The 19,342-nt window shown below is 38.0% G+C and overlaps 1 protein-coding gene across 1 annotated transcript in view; it reads left to right on the top strand.

The window, feature by feature from the left end:
• Nucleotides 1-19,342, top strand: part of MATN2 (matrilin 2) — a 65,127-nt gene that overhangs the window by 13,644 nt on the left and 32,141 nt on the right. Inside the window, exons 3-5 of the mRNA XM_054515280.1 lie at nt 11,013-11,582; nt 15,610-15,732; nt 19,043-19,165. Coding sequence (XP_054371255.1) covers nt 11,013-11,582; nt 15,610-15,732; nt 19,043-19,165 — 816 coding nt within the window. The remainder of the gene's footprint in view (nt 1-11,012; nt 11,583-15,609; nt 15,733-19,042; nt 19,166-19,342) is intronic.

Here is a 19,342-nt window from a genome sequence, read left to right as displayed (position 1 = left end):
GCTGCAAAACACAAATGCCTCTGTCTGCGTTAAATTATATTTTGCAACAAAATATACCATGATTTGTCTTGTGCTTGTATATGAATGATTCCACTAATAATATGAAGTAATAGGAACTATGTGGAACACTCACTAAGTTTATGAATCACTTGCGACATACAGTTAAAATTAATCCAAGGATTATTATCTCCAACCCAGTTCTTAAACTTGAGTGTATGTAACTTTAGGACTGAAGACATTTTCAGGTTAAACATTCTGAGTTATTTTAGCGGCAGATTAGAAGGAAAAGTATGTGACAAAAGTGAGCCCAACCCATCATGCTTCTGTAGAGTGCAGATAAGATTCCTGTTTAATTTGGTTTAATTCATTGTATGTTTATACAGTAAGAGCTGACCAGAGATCTCTAAATTCTGCTAATGTGCTCTGTTGAGCCAATGTGGGATGCTTTCTGCTGTAAGGAGCTAATTCACAGCCTCAACGTATGGATGTGTTATTTCTTCACATAAATGCAAGCCTGAGAAGTTTTATGTCCTCAGATATAATCCTGTCAGAAAGTAAAGTTATTGTAACTGAAATCTGTACTGCAATTGAAATGAGAATTATGTCACAGTAACTACATCATCTGCTAGACATACTGTACTAGTATGGTACTGGGGGAGATGAAAACTCTTCCATGCAGCAGATGAAGGTAGGAAGTGACTGCAAATTACATCTTTTGAATTACCACATAAGTAGTTAAAATACAAGCAAAATCCTAGCCAAGCTTTTGTAAGGATACAGAGTAATCAAATACCTATCCATTTATTTACCTATCAGTTTTCTCTTCAAAGCATGATATTGTCATATAAATTTGAACACCTTATATTTGGAAAGAGAGCAAGCAAAGCATTTTAGAGATGACAAAATCTCCTGGTTTTTCCTTCTGAGATGTGTAGATAGATACTGCAATCATTGTGTCTCAAGGCAATATTAGCAATTGTGTGTTTTGCTTCCCAGTAGTGCTTGTTTCAATAGCTGAGAGGTCACCCATGAACTTTATGCTGACTCTCAAAATTTCAGCTTTCATCCTTATCTCTCAGCTGTCGGCCTCTCCCCCCCAGTAGCTGCTTTTTCAGATTCTGGGGTTTATCCACAGTAGAACAACCTCTCTCTGTGGCTTTGAGGCTTGATAGCCTGGTTTGTGCTAAGGCTGTGCCTCCCCAGCCCCTCACAGAGGTCCCAGAGTCTCAGAAAGAGAGATCTGATCAGCAACCACATCCCTGCCCAGCCAGTTGTTCCTACAGCAGCTGTTATCCCTTAAACAGCCCCAGCTAATGAAGGACTAGCTGGGACCGTGACAGACCTCAGGGATTTATGTTCTGATCTGAGTATGCTCATCTGTAGCCAATTATCATGGAGATCAGAAAGCTTGGATTTTGGTCTGTGCTAGCAGTTTTTTACCACAGAACAACATTCTGCTTGCCAACTCTTGTATTTAGTATTCATTATTAATTTTCATGTGTCAAAATCACATTCACTTTTAAGTCACCTATGGGGTATTTCTGTAATTTAAATTATATGGAGTATAATTTGATTTCCAGCATCACAAGAAATTGTATTGTATTTCTTTAGTGTGTATTTCCTCTATCAAAGCCTTTTCCCTCCTTCCTCTCATCTTTGTTTTCTTATTTTTAATTTGCCCCTCCCCCACCCATTTTTCTTCTTTTCCCTTTTTTTTTTAAGGTAATTTGAAATATTTCCACAGGATGAAAGAATATCTGCTGTTACAGAAAAAAAACTTGAGTCATGAACTAAACATCAAATGATCTTTGTATTTCTGAATTTGTTTGTTACAACCCCCACAAATTACTGTGAAATGCCATTTCTGTTTGAAAAAGAGTTTGCCTTGACAATAATTCAGTGAGGAACATTACTGTGAGTAAAAAAAAATTGTTGTTATGAGTATACACTCAAGGAGCTCAAAGCCTCCTCTGTGTATTATGTCTTGAAGAAAAATCAGGCCAAAAGAAAGAACAGTGATATTCAGCAGTGTGCTGGTTTTGACTTCATTTTGAGCACTTTGCCTTCTTAATTTAAAAAGTACATATGTGCAAAATTAATTTTAAATTCATGGAAATAGTATTTGCACGACTTCAAGAACATCTCATTTTATAGGCATGAGTGGGTGATCAGACACTATTGTGGATGAGGACAACATACTCTAAATTGCTTTGGAACCTTGAAGACACCATCTTATTTAAGTACTGCTGAAGCAGAAGAACTGCTGGTTCACCAGTGGACATGATATCCCACATGTTTTGGGAGACAGGGGAATGGTATACAGCATTATCTCCTCATGCTGTTTCTGAATTTGTTCTGGAAAAGAATCTAATACTTAGACCGTTACCAATAGATAGAAATATGTGGTTTCAGGTCAGCTGATCAATGAGTAATGTTGAGGTTGCTAACAGCTTTCCCCGTAAACAAATACATGGACAACTTTAAAAAACAGTATCTATAAGAGTTTTTGAAAGGTTAAGCTAATGTCCTGAAAGCAAGATACCACAAACTCAGTAAGGTCACATTTTTTCTCTACATTGTCTGTGCTGCTACTAACAATTGTTTACTTTCTGTTTCCATTCTTTCTCTAATAATTTCTGTGTCACCAACAGCACCCTAAGTAGCTGAGGTAAGATAGGAGTCTCAGATCTTCAAGCTGAAAGATAAAAATATCACTTTCTCCCATACAATCGCCTTTTTCATGTTGGTTGTGATTTGATGTTTTACAGGTGAGTGCAGGAAAAGACAGTCGCAGAGTTAAGTGCTTCCAGGCTGGCTGTGGGAACAGGATACAAAGTAGCATGACTCTGTGTACCACGAGTTTCTTCATCGTGGCTCAGAAAATGAATTCCTCATCTCTCATGGGTGTAAACTATCCTTAGCTGAGAGCACATAACATTTATTTCTGTCAGAGAGTGGTGGGTAGATTTTCATGTTGCCATATGCATGGGGATATCAGGATACTTTATCCTTCTGTGCAGGTGTTCCACTGCCTGCAAGGAAAACAACCTGCTCCCTGGTCCTCCTGACCATGAAAGCAGGTTTGGCTCCTGTCAGGAAACCCAACAGTTTCTGTCTCAGAGAAGCTGAAATATGCAGAAAGAACTAAGAAACTTGAGACTGTCCTTACACCATACTTTGGCTTCATACCAGAGAAGCACCAGTATAGGTAAAGAAATGAAGAAATACTATGAGTCAGTTCTGGTTCTTTGGATTTAGAGAGACTTAGTGTTAATAATGACCTTGTTATTTTGAAAAGCGTGACAGGGAAGGAATAGAAGTAGTGAGGTGAAATGAGAACAAAATAATATACTACTTTAGTCACTGTAGTGACTAATAATGAAGCATTTGCATGTAGAAGGAAATGGAAATCTCTGGACAAGAGCCTCTTGCTGTATAGTTGTCCCAGAAATTTTGGAAGTTCAGAAAAGATTTTGTCAGAGGCAATAAAGAAATGTCTGGAGGCTGTGTTCCATTTAGAGATTGTTCCCAGATGAAGAAATTTTTAAGGAAAAATGGGTGAGCTGCCAAACTCATAATGAATGTTTGGGTTACGGCCATAGGCCTGTGTGTTTGGGGAAAGATTCCCAGCAAGGATGGGGCCAGAAAGTACAGGGGCAGGTCTTGGATCCATGGCCTGTCCTAGAACTGGGAAGAGGTGGCGTCACCTGCAGAACCAAGAGCAGCATGTATGTGTGCTAGGGAAGTGATATTGGGCAGTTTCTAATGTTTACTTCAGGAACTAGGTATGATTATATGTAATATAATATGTATATGAAATATACATATATATGTATATTATACATATGAATATGTATATATGAAATATACATATGAATATTTTTTTTTATATTTGTATATGAAATGTACCATACCATACTTTGTCTGTCTTTGAATTAAAATGAAAATTCCAAAAGGAGTGGAAGCTAACTTGCTCAAAATGTCTCATTTGAGACAAGAAGTGCTTGGAAGGTTGGAATAAGTGCTCTTCTTCATTTATTCTTTGCAACAATCACAATCACAAAATGTGTTTCCCAAAGCATTTTAGACTTGGTATGTTTATGTATGAATTGCAAATTTGGCTGTTATTTACCTGTATAATCTTGTGACAAGAAGATTAAACCTTCTTGATGACGTAGAAAATCTTTTAGTATTATCTGTGAACATGTCAAACACAATCTTTCTGGCTGGATATTTAGCTAGGGAAAACCAGAATTATAGACTTCAATAAAAAATATTTGACACCCAGGAAGTTCATACATCTTTTAACAAATTTTGTAGGAGTTATGGAGAGATTTATAAGGATAGAGGTTGTAAAAAGAAGACAGGCAGGGAAAATGAAATAATAAAATGGTAAAGAAAGAAGAGACATTTAGAAAGAAGTTGTAAAATATGCTAACAGGGAGAATAGTTTTCTCCCCCTTTTATTTACTTTTCAGTAAAGAATTGTTCTGTTACTCAAAGATAAAATCTAAAAATAAACCTGGTGTTACTGCTGGCAGTGTCACAGGACATGTAATTATTGTATCTGCATTACTGGGGAGTGAGCTAAGAAACAAAAAATATTAAAATTACCATTAAAGTCTGCTCATGTAGTAATTATTCTGTGATCTTATTTTTTCTTAACTCTTTTTGCTTGAATTATCATACTCTATAACATCTACATGGAGCTAATATTTACTTGTTATAAATTACTTTTTCAATGTGTAAACTTGAAAAAGTTTACCAAACTGAGCTGACCTCCTTTTGCTTTGCATACAACAATAGCCTTCTTTAACATTTATCTATTCTCATCTATTAGGATAAAGCCAAATAAGTAATATTTAGATTAAGAGAAAGGAAAACAATTATTAAGGAGTCATAAAGATGTAGGACAATACCTGTAGCCATGATATTTTCTGAAAAATCCTTTCCTTAGGATTTTTTCTCCTGAGAAGCTGAGAGGCCTCAGGAACAAAATATAAACAATGGTTATCTGCTGCTGTGGAATGCAACAGGTGGATCTGTGATTGGTCTCATGTGATTGTTTCTAATTAATGGCCAATAACAGTCAGCTGGCTCAGACTCTGTCTGAGACACAAGCCATTGTTATTCATTCTTTCTTTTTCTATTCTTAGCTAGCCTTCTGATGAAATCCTTTCTTCTATTCTTTTAGTATATTTTTAATATAATATATATCATAAAATAATAAATCAAGCCTTCTGAAAGATGGAGTCAGATCTTTGTCTCTTCCCTCATGCTAAGACCCCTGTGAACACCATCACAAATACCAGAAAATAACTAATTAATTTTTAAATGAGCATTTTTTCAAGACAACCAACTTGCAAACACTTTTGAAAAATGACCATCTAAAACTTGTGTGTTTGAATGTGTTCAGTTTGAATATCCACAGATGGAAATGTTTGAGGAAATGAAACAGTGATGGGCACATTCTTGCACATTGGAACCTCCACCATTATTGTTGCTGTTAGATGGCTGGAGCTGTCTCTGGCCCACAGAAACTAGGAATCGCCATGCATGGTTCAGAAGGCACAGAGAATAATCCCTACAGGGGATTATTCCCAGGAGGCCTCTTGCATACAGCCACTCTGAGCAGGACAGTGAGTTTAACACTGTAGATGGAGCCAGGTGGCCTCTGAGCTTAGCTGGTGCCTTAGACTGCTCTCTGGCACTGAGACCAGTGGTGCAACATGGCCTGCTTCTGTGCTGGGGAATACCCTGAGCTCACAGACCAGTTCTGTCCACAAAGAATGGATCCCTGGTTCATGCTGTTTCCTGTATCATGCCTGAGGACTGCTTGAGAAAATATGAACTGTCCTTAGACAAGAGTATCAGGAACTGTTCTAATGATTTAACAGTCTAGAGGAGTCAATTCGAATGCCCGAGAAAGCTCCTTAGTGCTACTTTAGTTGTATTAAGGGAATGTAACATTAGTGAAAAATGAGAGGATAGAAACATGCTCTCAAGACACAGACCCTAAATGGGTGAGCAAAATCAAAGCACTGTGAGCTTTGTCAAAGCCAAAACAGGCTCAGCATAATTTGCCTTGAGAAAGGAATAGAAGGAAACCTGCCGTCATCAGACAAAATTATTTGACTAAATTTTCAGCTTTAGAGAAAATTAAGATGCTCAATATTATTTTTTGAGCTTTGTTTTATGATTCTCTCAGTAATTGGATCCTAGCTGGATTCTTCCCAGTAGAACTGAAATTTCTTTGCATTGTTAGTTTTCCAAAGGTGGCATCACTGTAGCTGTCATTTACGAAGGAGATATTTAGTAGAGAAGGATGAACATATTTACTACTGACTTGATCTTTCCTTCTGTCTTTGTCTTCCCTCTCCTGGCTTCCCCTTTGGATAATACAACCCACACTGAGGGTTTTTTTAACTTTTGTGTTGGCAATAAAAGACCTCTGCTGACTTAGAAGTAGGTTTATGGATGAGTAGCTCTTTTCAGTGAGTAAATTTTCATAAGAGTGAAAGGGAATTACTTTTGGTTATGAAGATGTTTGCCAAAGTTGTGAGAAAGTTCACTGTTGAAAATGAGAGGTCAGAGGAAGCGATTATAGTTTACAGGACAAACAGAGAAACATGTAACTGCTAAAAAACTATGACTGAAAATTTATCTGAGGGGATGAGTGTTTAGATCTGTCAGTCATTACTACTGATTGTCACTCCTCAAAATACCACCAAGCTGGATTTTTTTATCTGTAGAAGAGTTACATAATATTTTTTCACTGAGCCCAAGTTAAATCGACTTTAATAATTACAGAGTTTTTAAAAAAATTCATACCAAATCAGAAGACAAAGATTTTAAATACATCTTTATTTGGAAATGTTTGGTATTTCTATTGACAGAACTTTGCTGGTTGAAGTTGTTTTGAAAAACACTGTGTTTCATTCAGCTTAATAGATTTTTCCAAAGTAATTCAGCACAGTGTGATGTCTTTCTGTCCACCCAAACTCTCTGGGCTTTTTCCTACCAAGATTCATTCCAGACTTCAGAATAGACAAATGAGTCTCTTCAGACTGGGATCCAAATCTTTATATTCCAATTAAAAGGATTCAACACCATGGCTGTAGGTCTGATTTGTTTTCACAGAATCACAGAATGGACAAGGTTGGAAGGGAGTGCAGTGGGTCATCTGGTCCCATCTCCCGGCTCAAGCAGGGCCATCCCAGAGCACATGGCACAGGATTGTGTTCAGATGGTTCTTGCATATCTCCAGTGAGAGAGACTCCACCACCTCTCTGGGCAGCCTGATCCAGTGCACCCACACAAATAAAGATTTTCCTTATGGTCAGGTGGAACTTCCTCTGCATCAGTTTCTGCCCATTGCCTCTTGTCCTATTGCTTGGCACCACCGTGAAGAGCTTGGTCCATCCTCTTGACACCCTCTCTTCAGAGACTGATAGACATTGATGAGGTCCCTTCTGTGTTGTCTCTTCTCAAGGCTGAACAGGCCCAACTCTCTCAGCCTTTCCTCATATGAGAGATGCTGCAGTCCCCTCATGATCTTTGTAGCCCTCCTCTGGACCCACTGCAGCAGCTCCACGTCTCTCTTGTGCTGTGGAGCCCAGGACTGGGCACAGCACTCCAGGCAGTGCCTCACTTGGGCCGAGTAGAGGGGCAGGGTCACCTCCCTGGACCTGCTGGCAATGCTCTTCCTAGTGCACCCCAGAATAACTTTGGCCTTATTGGCCACAAGAACACAGTGGCAGCTCATGGACATTTCATTGTCCTCCAGGACCCCCAGGTCCTTCTCTGCAGAGCTGTTTCCAGCAGGTCAGCCCCCATCCTGTCCTGGTGCAGGTTGTTCTTCCCCAGGTGCAGGACCCTGCATTCACCTCTGTTGAGTTTCAGATGGTTTTCTCTGCCCATCTCTCCAGCCTGCCAAGGTTATTCTGAAGGGCTGCTCAGCACTCTGGGGTATCAGCCGCTCCTCCCAGCTTTGTGTTGTTGGGGAACTTGCTGAGGAGGCCTCTGCCCCTTCACCCAAGCTATTGGTGAAAAGCTAAACAATACTGGGACCAGTACTGAACCTTGGGGGACACCACCAGTGACAGGCCTCCAACCAGACCCTGTGCCACTGATTACTGTCCCACCCTCTGGGGTCTGTCATTTAGCCTGTAATTACAGACCTTGTGCCAAACAAACGAAACTACCTCTCTGTCCACTCAAACAGTCCACACTTCCTGAGTTTGCCTGTGAGGATTTTGTAAAGACACAGCATTGAAAGCCTTTCTGATCTCTAGGTGGACAATTTTCACCGCTCTGCTCTCATCCATCCAGGCAGTCATTTCATCATAGAAGGCAATCAGACTGGTCAATTATGATTTACCTTTATTGAATCAATGCTGAAATGTTTTAAGGAAAATAAAATAGCATCCATTTCCCCCTTCTTTCTTATCTGTCCTTCCCCTCATATGCACACTATATTCTTAACCTTTTTTTCTGTAATTATCCTTCTTTCCTCTTGGTCTGCTCCCACAAATCATAACTTAGCATTATCTTCGTATTGCTGGAATCATTCATGTTATATTAGTAAAGATAATTTGTAATTTTTTATATATAAGGTAATTAAGATAATAAGGTGGAAAATAGTTATGTCAGTATCCCATTAGAACTGGAATTTTGTTTCTGCTCAGCTTGGCTTCTATTCAGCCTGCTCTGATTTTGAAAGAATAAGCAACCCGAGCATATTCCTACGCTTATGAATAAAGCTGTACTGTAGACTGCACATGAATAAATCCAGGCAGTCATTTTTATTGTCATTAAAGAGCATTTTTATTCTATGCCAAAAAATGTTCTTGGTAATCTATGAAAGAGGCTTCTGAATTAATGAGTGAAAACAGGCATCTTTCTCACCCCCTGCCTTGGCAGAAGTGCATGGTGAGTGTTCGTCAGCAGCCACAAGTGGATTTGTTTAAAGGACAATCTACAGAGAGATGTTTTTCCAATTGAGTCCTTGATTGGCCCACTTGTACTAGTGCAGTATGGCATGTCCTTTGATTGTACAGTCAGACACTGCTTTTCCACCAAACATTCCCTAGTGCCTCATTCACTGTACACGATGGATGACAGTGTGCTGGGAATTGAATTGGGTTTGGCAATACAGGAAACTACTGATTAGGGGAGTCTCATCTTAGTAAAATAAGGATTCCACTGCAGTCTGATGAGCATTCTTCCCATCTTTAATCTTTCAAGCCAGGTATACAAACACAACTAAGAATCTCACAGGTTTATTCATCGCCACAGGAATTTCAGATGAGCAGACACAATGATTGAAGCCATAGGTATATCTGACCCTATGTTCTGACTGACAGAGGTCAAAAGTAGATGCATGTGGAATAATTTAAGGGCAAGAAAATGCCACCTGCAGTTATTCCCTGAACTGCAATGCTTTTATGATGCAGGGATTTCCTAATTTGGAGGAGTCTTTAGTGTACACATTAAACCTCTGTTGGTTTCTTTTCATCAGCATCCCATCAAAGTCCTTTTTCCACATGCTGTCTTTTTCTGTGGCAAGTTTGGCAGCTCAACTCACAGGCTTGCCTCAAGCCTGTCATGTGCTGGCTTCCTGTGAATGGTCAGTCTTGACGCATTCGCATCATGCAATTCATGCATGTGTCTCATATTTCTCATATTCTTTCAGAAAAGTATGCTCAGCAGAAGCCAGAGGACGTACCCACAGTCCCAGAAAGCTCTTAGTATTCCTAGAAGACAGTCAACCTTCACTTCTGCTGCTATCCCTAATGGCTTGGCCTGCCCATCTGTGCCATAGTCAGATATAGACATGCTCTGTCTGTAATATTTCTGCTTCAGTGACTCTTGGAAAAAAAGGTTTCTGATAGCTGACAAAGATTTCAGGGAGTGTTCAGTATGAGTGGTTTTTTGGCTAAGTGGAGTGCCACTGCAGACAACAGGATTTTCTCTCTGATGCACCCATATAATTTCTCTGTGATGCTGAGCTAGTCCAATACATGAAACTTTCCCCAGATGGGTATTAATTACATGCTTGAAATCATGACATTTGATTTGTAGAACTGCTGAGCATTCACAGCTGCAGTTGACATCATTGAGAACAGTACTTTGTACATGCAAAGTACTGCTTAGTGCCAACTTCCTTGAAAAATCAGTCCCTTCACTTCTCTTATCAGTCAGTGCAATTAACAGATGTTTTTGACCTGTATTTATGACCAGTGTTCTGTTTTCTCTGATTTTAATGAAACGCTTATATCCTCCTGACTTGTCGCAGTATTAGATTGCTAAATTTTCAGGCTCTGCCACATAAAGCATCACAGTGCAGCCACTTAAATAGTTAAGTGTCATTCAGAGAGGATTTCCACCCTTGCATGGGGAATGAGGTCAAAATGTCAACAGTGACACAACAGGGTAACGCAAAATACCTGAAGAGTGACATTTGACAAGGGCATGTAGTGGTAGGACAGGAAGGAATGAACTGATAATAAACTAAAAGAGGCCAGGTTTAGATTAGGTATAGGGACTTGAACAGATTGCTCAAAGAAGTTGTGAATGTCCCATCCCTGGCAGTGTTTAAGGCCAGGTTGGATGGGGCTTTGAGAAACCCAGTCTAGTGGAAGGTGTCCCTGCGTATGGCAGGGAGGATTGGACTACATGATCTTTAATGTCCTTTTCAGCCCAAGCTCTGTGTGATTATTTCTCACCATTCCACTGCCATTAACCATTCTGGGCACTTACCACACACACACACACACACACACACACACACACACACACACACACACATGCAGATACATATAATGATCAAGTATCAGGCCATTTTTATTATATACTGGAGAACAAATTTATATTGCCCAAGTATTCTTAATTGTGCTTTGTCCTATTTTTCCTGAATTTTCACAGCAATTGTCAGAGTTTGTTTAGACAGTAAACCTGAACCTATTTGCCTTTTGAAATTGTAAAATATTGTTTTTACATTTTCCTTTTAGAAAACTCTTGCAACAACAAACGTCTGGACCTTGTTTTCATCATTGACAGCTCTCGCAGTGTGAGTCATTATGACTTTGAAAAAGTGAAGGAGTTTATTTTGACCATCTTGCAGTTTCTGGACATCAGCCCTGATGCCACGCACGTGGGTCTGCTTCAGTACGGCAGCACTGTCAAGCAGGAGTTTTCACTGAAGACCTTCAGGCGGAAGCAGGACATCGAAAGAGCAGTGAAGAGGATGATGCACCTCTCCACTGGCACCATGACTGGACTGGCTCTGCAGTATGCAGTGAACATTGCATTTTCAGAGACAGAGGGGGCTCGACCCCTGAGGCAGAATGTGCCCCGAATTATCATGATAGTGACAGATGGGAGACCTCAGGATCCTGTGGCAGAGATTGCTGCTAAAGCACGTAACTCAGGAATCCTAATTTTTGCTATTGGAGTCGGAAGAGTGGATATGAACACTCTGAAGTCCATTGGGAGTGAACCACATGAAGAACATGTGTTTCTGGTTGCTAATTTCAGTCAGATTGAAACATTGACCTCTGCCTTCCAGACTAAACTTTGTGGTAAGATTTTTATCTATAGATTTGAATATATAGGTGAAAGTGAAACAGAAAAAATAAGCATTATCATTAAACTTTTCTTTTACATGAAACCTTATCTGTTAGAACATATGTATTGAAGGGAGATAAGCCAAACAATATCCAGAACAGCAGTCACACACGTGGGGAAAACTCATGCTACTTTTAAGTGCCATAAAAAATTATTTCATTGCTCATGGTCATAAGCAGTTAGGCAAACACACATATAATGATTTTCCTATTTATTGCATAATAGCAATAAATTTATGATTTCTGATATTTGAATATTAGATAAGGTTTTTCATCTCTTCATTTTAAGAGTGGTCTCCCTTAGTAGTGAAACTTTTAACTGCTGGACAGTCTTTCAGTAATTTAAATAGTCTTGAGAGTCCATGAATTCCTCTTCCAAAGCTTACATACGAATTCTATGCAAAGAATAATTTCTGTATATGTCTTGTGACTGGAAGTGAAACAGAGACTTAGCAGGTTTTGTATTCCATCTGTTTTAAATACAGGAAATTAGGAAAAACCTTTACAGTGACATTATTTATTCATACAATAAGGTAAATATTTAAATAAGCATTAACTTACAATAGAGATATCACTTCCATCTGTAATTCCCTGATAAGGAATTAGCTTTTGCAAATATCATGGCATTTGTAATTAATTTTATTTTAATCTATGTGCTTAGTAGACTTTTTTATTTATTCCTGAGATAAATGTGAAAATAGTTCCTACAACTTTGGCCTTTAGCTGATGTCTTTTCATTAGAATCCAGAAAAAGAATGCAGGCTAAGATTAAATGGTCACTCATGTCTAGGGATGCTTTTGCCAGAAAAAAACTGCAGTTTATTGTAAGGATAGTCTGGAGGATTTTCCTTACTTGATCTTTTCCAAAATTGTTTCAAAGAGCAGCTGAATTGTCTCAGCACAAAACACCAACACAGACATGAATCAGATAATAGATTTTTTTCCCATTTCTTCCTTGCTGTATTATTATCTGGCATAGTGGGATATATTTAAAAACCAAGAAAGAGTAAACTAATCATGGATTCAGAGTTTAAATGGAATGTGCAGCAAATGCTGATTTTTTCGATTGTGTTTTAGAAACAAATCCCGTACAAATACCATTTACTTGGTTGGGATTTTTTTCTCACTGGGCCATATCCAATAAATTTATTACAGTTTTTAGCTCACTTTTAATCAAAATTATGTGTTCCTCAGTGAAGCCACCCCTCACTGCTGATGGAGGACTATGGAGGTGACAAGGATAGCAGTTGCCTCCTGCTTCCAGGGAATGCCTCCACAGGATTTGCTGTGCTGAGAATTCAAAGTGAGATCCTAAGACATGTTTAAAAACTCAGACCAGGTTCAACAGAGAGTTTAAACCGTTAGATTCATATGGATTTCAACATAAGGTACTACATTGGAGATAGGATCCATAACATTTTATTTGCTCTCGATTGTGAAGCAGCATTCAGCTTGATGAATTTCAAGAGAGTAATCATAGCTTCTGCTTCCTAGAGCACCTACATTCCTCCAAGAAATGTGATTAGTTTAAGTCCTCCCAGGTGTGGACCCAGAGGCAGTATCATTTTAGCTGAGTGGAACATCTGGACACCTTGTTTCTTTGCTAAAGCAATTGAAGGCACCCCTCTGGTCAAGTCTTCTGGAATGCTGTCTGCTGGGCTTCGTGCTGTGGGAAAAGACCTTGTCCCCTGAGCTGTCCTTGTGTCTGAATCACCCTTGTGTCTGTGGGAATGTCTCTTCATGGTTCCTGTGATGACAAGAGAAAACCATGGCTAAATGGTGAAGCTTTGTGGGGAAAACAAGAAGTAAGCCAAATTAGCCACTACTTACTACTGGATGGGGGAGACTACTAAGTACCCAGGACCTATATTCTCAGAAGAATCGCTGTGAACTGGATGTGCTCTATTCTATTAAGTCAGAAGTTCCCTACAGTTGCTGCCCCTGACTATTAAAGGTTTGGGGATGTCAGAAACACCAGATGAAGCCAGGACCCCTTTTTATTGCTAGTCAGCAAGGTAAAACAAAAGCAAAGAGTATCCTGGGGGATCAGAGGCATGAAGAATAAGACAAGAGTTGAAAACTCAGAAAAATGTCACTGGAAATGGGAACAGAATCCAGGAAAGGAGATGGAGATTAGATGAAGTGTGAGAAAGACAGGACTTGGGATGGAGCAATCAGGAGCAGATAAAGTCTTTATTATATTCCTGTAAAGTAAATAGCGATGTCATCCCCATTTTACACTGGAGGAATGGAGGAACAGAAACAGGGTTAAGTTTGTCAAAACCACCCACTAACTTTAAATATTTGACTCAGTGCAATCCCTGATGTGATTTTCAGGCATGTAACATATTTGGACTAATACAACATGTTATTCACAGCTCTACAGCCATCACTTGTATTCTTGCAAATCCAGATTCAGGTGTCTATCTGAACAGTTACAGTGTGAAGGCTGATGTTTCCTTGAAGATACTGATACTATTGTCTTGCCCAAAATCAGTAAGTAAGTACTGTGATATAGAGATAAGATCTAATTCACAACAAGGCTCATGTTCAGATTCCTTAACTATGAGATCATCCTTTCTATTACCTTCCCGTGATCACCAAACACCTTCTGCAAGAGATGAGGTTGCAGAAATCATTCAGAGAGCAGACTCTACCACAGGAATCAGACTAATGACCAGAGTATCACTGCTTTGAAATGGGAGCAACAGAAACACTTCAGAATATGTACACTGTACTTGTGTGGTAGATGGGAAGATTGGTAACAGACAGCAACAATGTACTCTTAGAAGGAACAGAGTTATTGGACTCCTGTCATTGAACACTTTCATTTTCAGAATGACAGAAAGATGACAAGACAAGAAGTCAAAGTAGATCTGTGTTCACATAAATAAAAGTACTTGAGAAGATTTATTATGGGAGAAATTTGTGAGATCCAAGAAGCTGATTAAGAAATTAGGGAACTGTGTTGGTTTGTGTGTTAGCAATAAATACCTAACTCTAGTAACCATGCCAAAGAGCAGATACATAATATATATCTTAAAATCACATGTGGGTTTTTTCCACCAGTATCACACCTACCAGGTTAAGGTACTTTGCAGGCTTCTGTTCTGGTATCCAGAAGATTACTGTCAATATCTATTCCATAATTTTTACTAGGGTTTTGTCGACCTAGCACATTAAGGAACACACCAATCCCTGATTGCTGTTGAGCAAAATAGATACTTTTCCACACAAAGTTCTCTGAGAAGTAATTCACCTATATATTATAGAGATTACATACAAGCAATGCTGCTGTGGAAAAAAAAAATCAAGATTTTCTTAATCCCCAAATACTGCTCTGGAGAAAAATAGTTCAACAATTAATTTGATTGAATGGGCCTTCATTCTTTTTCTCTTTCATTGGCTGTCTGCTGCATTTTAATACCTGCTATTAGAGACATAAAATACAAACAGAACAAAAATAGACTCAGGAAGACTTACATTCTGGAGGGTAGCTCAACTCAGCTCCTGCATAATGAATCTTGAAGATACATATCCTCAGTGTCGTCATGTATTATTTGCACGTTCCTCAACATTACTAACTAACCAAGCAAAACAGTATCTTCATCAAGTTGTTTTTTAATAATTCTTCTTTATTATTGGGTACTGTATGGTGATTTTCTTCATGCAAAAAATTGAATGTCCTCTATATCAGCTTACACTTAAATTTGACTTACTTTCTAAAGTTGATTATAATAGGTTTGTTTCATTGTCTTCATAGAGCCACCAAATAATTAGCTTTTTCAAATACTCCTTTGTGTATTTTTTTTCAAGATCTCATTTTTATTTTTTCAAGATCTCATTTTTGTCTTTACTAGCAACACTTAATTTGAAATTTATGAGTTACTTCACTAGAATTTTCAACATCAGTTTTTTTTTCAGTTGTGACCACAAGTAATTAGGACCAGCAGCTAATAATGCTTTCCTTTTTTTCTTTCAGTGCCTCATATGTGCAGTATAGTTGAGCATCACTGTGATCACTTCTGCATAAACACCCCTGGCTCCTACCTGTGCAGATGTAAACAAGGATACATTCTGAATGCTGACCAGAAGACTTGCAGCAGTATGTTATCTTTCTTTTCTCTTTCATACTCCCAAAAAGTGTTTAACATCACTTACCCTTTCTGTTGGGCTCATAAAGAACTGAGGTCAGTACATATTTAATGATAATCATCAGAAAGTGTCTAGAAAGATGAAGTTGTAATTCTTTTTCTTGCTTTAAGTGATGTTCTTATAAATCTCTCTGAAATACATCCAGCTGAATTTTATACAGAGCTCTGCAGAGGTACACTGTAACTATATGAAATTACATTTGAATTTTATTGGTATTTTAAGTTCAACAATTAAAAACAACCAAATCAATAACTTTATAATTTCAAATGAAGTGAATTTATATACTTCACTAACTTGTTCAGCTAGCAATAGTACTAAAAGGTACAGAATGGTGCAATAAACCCCATACTAGAAAATTGTGAAATAACCTGCCATTCTGAAAAGCTCTTTATAACTGCTGGTGGAAATACAAGGGTTTGCAACCTTTTAAAGAACGGTTTTAGAAGTCTTGCTTATGCTCTCATTCTTCTCTTTAAAAGTTGACTTTTTTCAGTTTTGAGTAATTGGCTGTATAGTTTATAATAACAAAATCTATTTTGCTTTAATTTTGATTTTTGTCATCAGTATTTTCTTAGTCCATTTTAACATATTTCCAAGTAATTAACAGCAATTTACATCAGGGAGATATGCCAAATTTATTTCTGTATCCACCTTATTTTAAAGAAATTATGTAACGCTATATTTAATTACTTGCGGAAAATGTACGTGCTAAAAATTCAAGTTTTTATTACACAGCAGTGTACAGATTCAGATGAAAGTGCATGGATTCAAATTAAAGCTGCTAAACTGATTTTAGCCAGAAGAAAAATTTTGGAAAACATCTTTTCAAGAAACTGTGGGAGGCAGCCATCATGAGAGCATAGGATGTACCTCTTACAGTCGATAATTTAGAACGAAGGTGAACACTGCAGACTTAAATCCCATCATTGTATTTGATGTTCTGTATCTCAGGAGAGTGCCATAAAACTACCAGGTCTCTTGAGATTAGTGGATTCTTAGTCTCTCTTGCTTAGAGTTGTTTTATATCAAATACACCAATGAAAATGTGGAAGTAGGTCGATAAATTAAAAAAAAAATAATTACAAGTATGAAAAAATCTTTCTTTATTGTCTCTTCTTTTTACTCTGTTACGTTTCCATAGTTTTCTCAGCCAGCAGTTCAACATTTGGACACTGCACTGCTTCAAATACAGGTTAATTTCCAAGAGTTTTGGAATTATATGTAATTTTCCTGCTGGTGGCCCATGCACAGTAGCCCTCAATATGCTCCCTCTCTACCATTTTTCAAAGCCCTTTGCTGCATTGCTTTACCTTGTCTATTAGCTATGATATCTATTAGTGTTCCCCACTTACCTCTCACATTATTTTTTTGATTGAGCTGCTTTGATCATCAATCAGATGATACCAGATTGCAGTTTGATCAACATGAAAGGGAAATTAGTCCTTCAATGTGTTTGCAGCCTTTGGGTTTTTTACATCACCAAATTATAAATTAATTTTAGCAATTAGCACTGGAAATCTGAGAGTCATCAAACTGGCCTTAAATGTGCTAGGATGGTGCAAATCACTGGTGAAGGGGAGAGATGATGCACTATCAGTCTAGAGGAGGTCAAACAATTAAGTCTAAAACCCCCACAGAGATGTAACAGAATTCATGAGGATGGGGAGTCAAGCCTGGACAAAGGGGACTGTTCTGGAGGCAGGAGAACCACCGTGAAAGAAACATGCACAGTATGGGAGTATTTTAGTTACCTTCACTAGCTGTTAATTGCCCACAAGTGCACAGAGACAATGGATTCCTCACTTGACATCTAAGTAAAATAAATCTTCATCATGTTTATGTTAAGTACAATACATGATCAACATCAACCAGATGTATTTATCTAAGGTTGGGTTATATTGACACCTCTTCAATGAACAAATAGTTTCTTTACATACAAAATTTAACACTTTCTGAATTAGTGCAGAAAAGATGAATGCTATGTAGCTAATGTTATACTCTCTTTTCATTCTTTTGTTATACTCTGTTTTTATTGTTCTGTTCCCTTTTTTTAATATTGTGAGAGTATATGCTATCAGTACTCAGTTCTTTAAAGCCCTTAACCAAATGGCTTCAATCAGCAATGAACTGGCAACTTCACTTCATGCTAGGAAATGTTTGTTTTTTTTTTTTAAACTAAAAATATTCTTACATTTGTTTAATTATTATAGTTTCGCATCCCTGAAAGGATGCTCCTTTCATGTACTGTGGTCTAACTTTTCTAGAGAAGAGTGTTTGTGTCAGATAATGGGTATTCTTACTTATTACACTGTATTTGTTTGTTTAACTAATCTCTCCCATTCTTCTCTAGAGATGCTCAAATCTTACATTAATAAACAAAATGATACAAAAGAGGAATGTAGCTGAAACAAGCTGGAAAATTATCTATTTGTGGGTATTTACACTGGAACAAAAGAGTTAAGCGACTGTTTATGCTGTTCATCATGCCGCTTGATATGAAGCAGACAGCTATAAAAGAAAATTTGTTTTTGCTTGGCTGATTTCCTCAAACATGTTCCAAGAGCCTATTTTGTAGCTGTAAATGACCATTATGTGTTGAGCAGTCTTTGAGCAACACAAAGTACTCTGCTTTCCAGAGCTTTCACTAGGGAAACTTGGGGTTCTCATAAAGCTTTAGTCTGTTGAAAAGAAAGCCCAGTGTGCTTTATTTGGCTAGGTGCTGAACTGACCTCATTTGTCATGGTCATTTTTTTGAGATCTTTTGCATGGGAGGGGTAACTTGCTATGGTATTTTGCATAAAAATGAAAAATTCTAAAACTCAGAAAATAAATTATCCCCAAGTTTTTTGCTGTTGTGTTTTCCTTTTCTTTCTCTTTCCAACCTCATCATCGTGTATCTGGTTATGCAAAAAAAAGCCCCAAAAATACACAAATAAACACAATTACTTTTCTTTAAAAAATAATCCCTGAAAAATGCGCTTTGAACATTTTAGGGAAACATACCTCAAGGAACTCTACTAGGCACCATTGGTCCATTAATAGTCTTTGACTTTGACCAGCTGAAGGAATGAGTGCCTCAGCTTTGAGTGACTGATCCTATTGTCTTTCACTGTTTGACAGAACATTGGCATGATCTGTGTTAAAATGAGCTCATCTCTAAAGAGCTGTCCATAGTTTCCTGAAATTTATTTTGATCTGTGGTTTACCTGTGCATTGTAGAAGGTCAAAGAATGTCATACTCATGCAATTATGTGTTGCAGCTCAGGACCTTTGTGCTGTGGAGAAACATGCCTGTGAGCAGATTTGTGTGAACACACCTGGGTCCTACGTCTGTCAGTGCTATGAAGGATATGAACTTGATGCAAATGGAAAGAGTTGTGTTGGTGAGTGTGAATTCAGCAATTCACATCTATCTCTTGACAAAACCAAAGCAAAACTCAATATAAATGAGTATCCACTTTAGCTATAGACAATTATGTTCTCCTGTATGAGTGGTAGATGAGAAGGCACACATAATTGACATGTTTGTAGGCCTTTACTGATAATGAATGGTGTCTTGG

This window comes from Molothrus ater, chromosome 1 (assembly GCF_012460135.2).
Source record: "Molothrus ater isolate BHLD 08-10-18 breed brown headed cowbird chromosome 1, BPBGC_Mater_1.1, whole genome shotgun sequence".
In the NCBI taxonomy this organism is placed as follows: domain Eukaryota; kingdom Metazoa; phylum Chordata; class Aves; order Passeriformes; family Icteridae; genus Molothrus; species Molothrus ater.
This window is presented reverse-complemented; position numbering and strand designations above follow the sequence as displayed.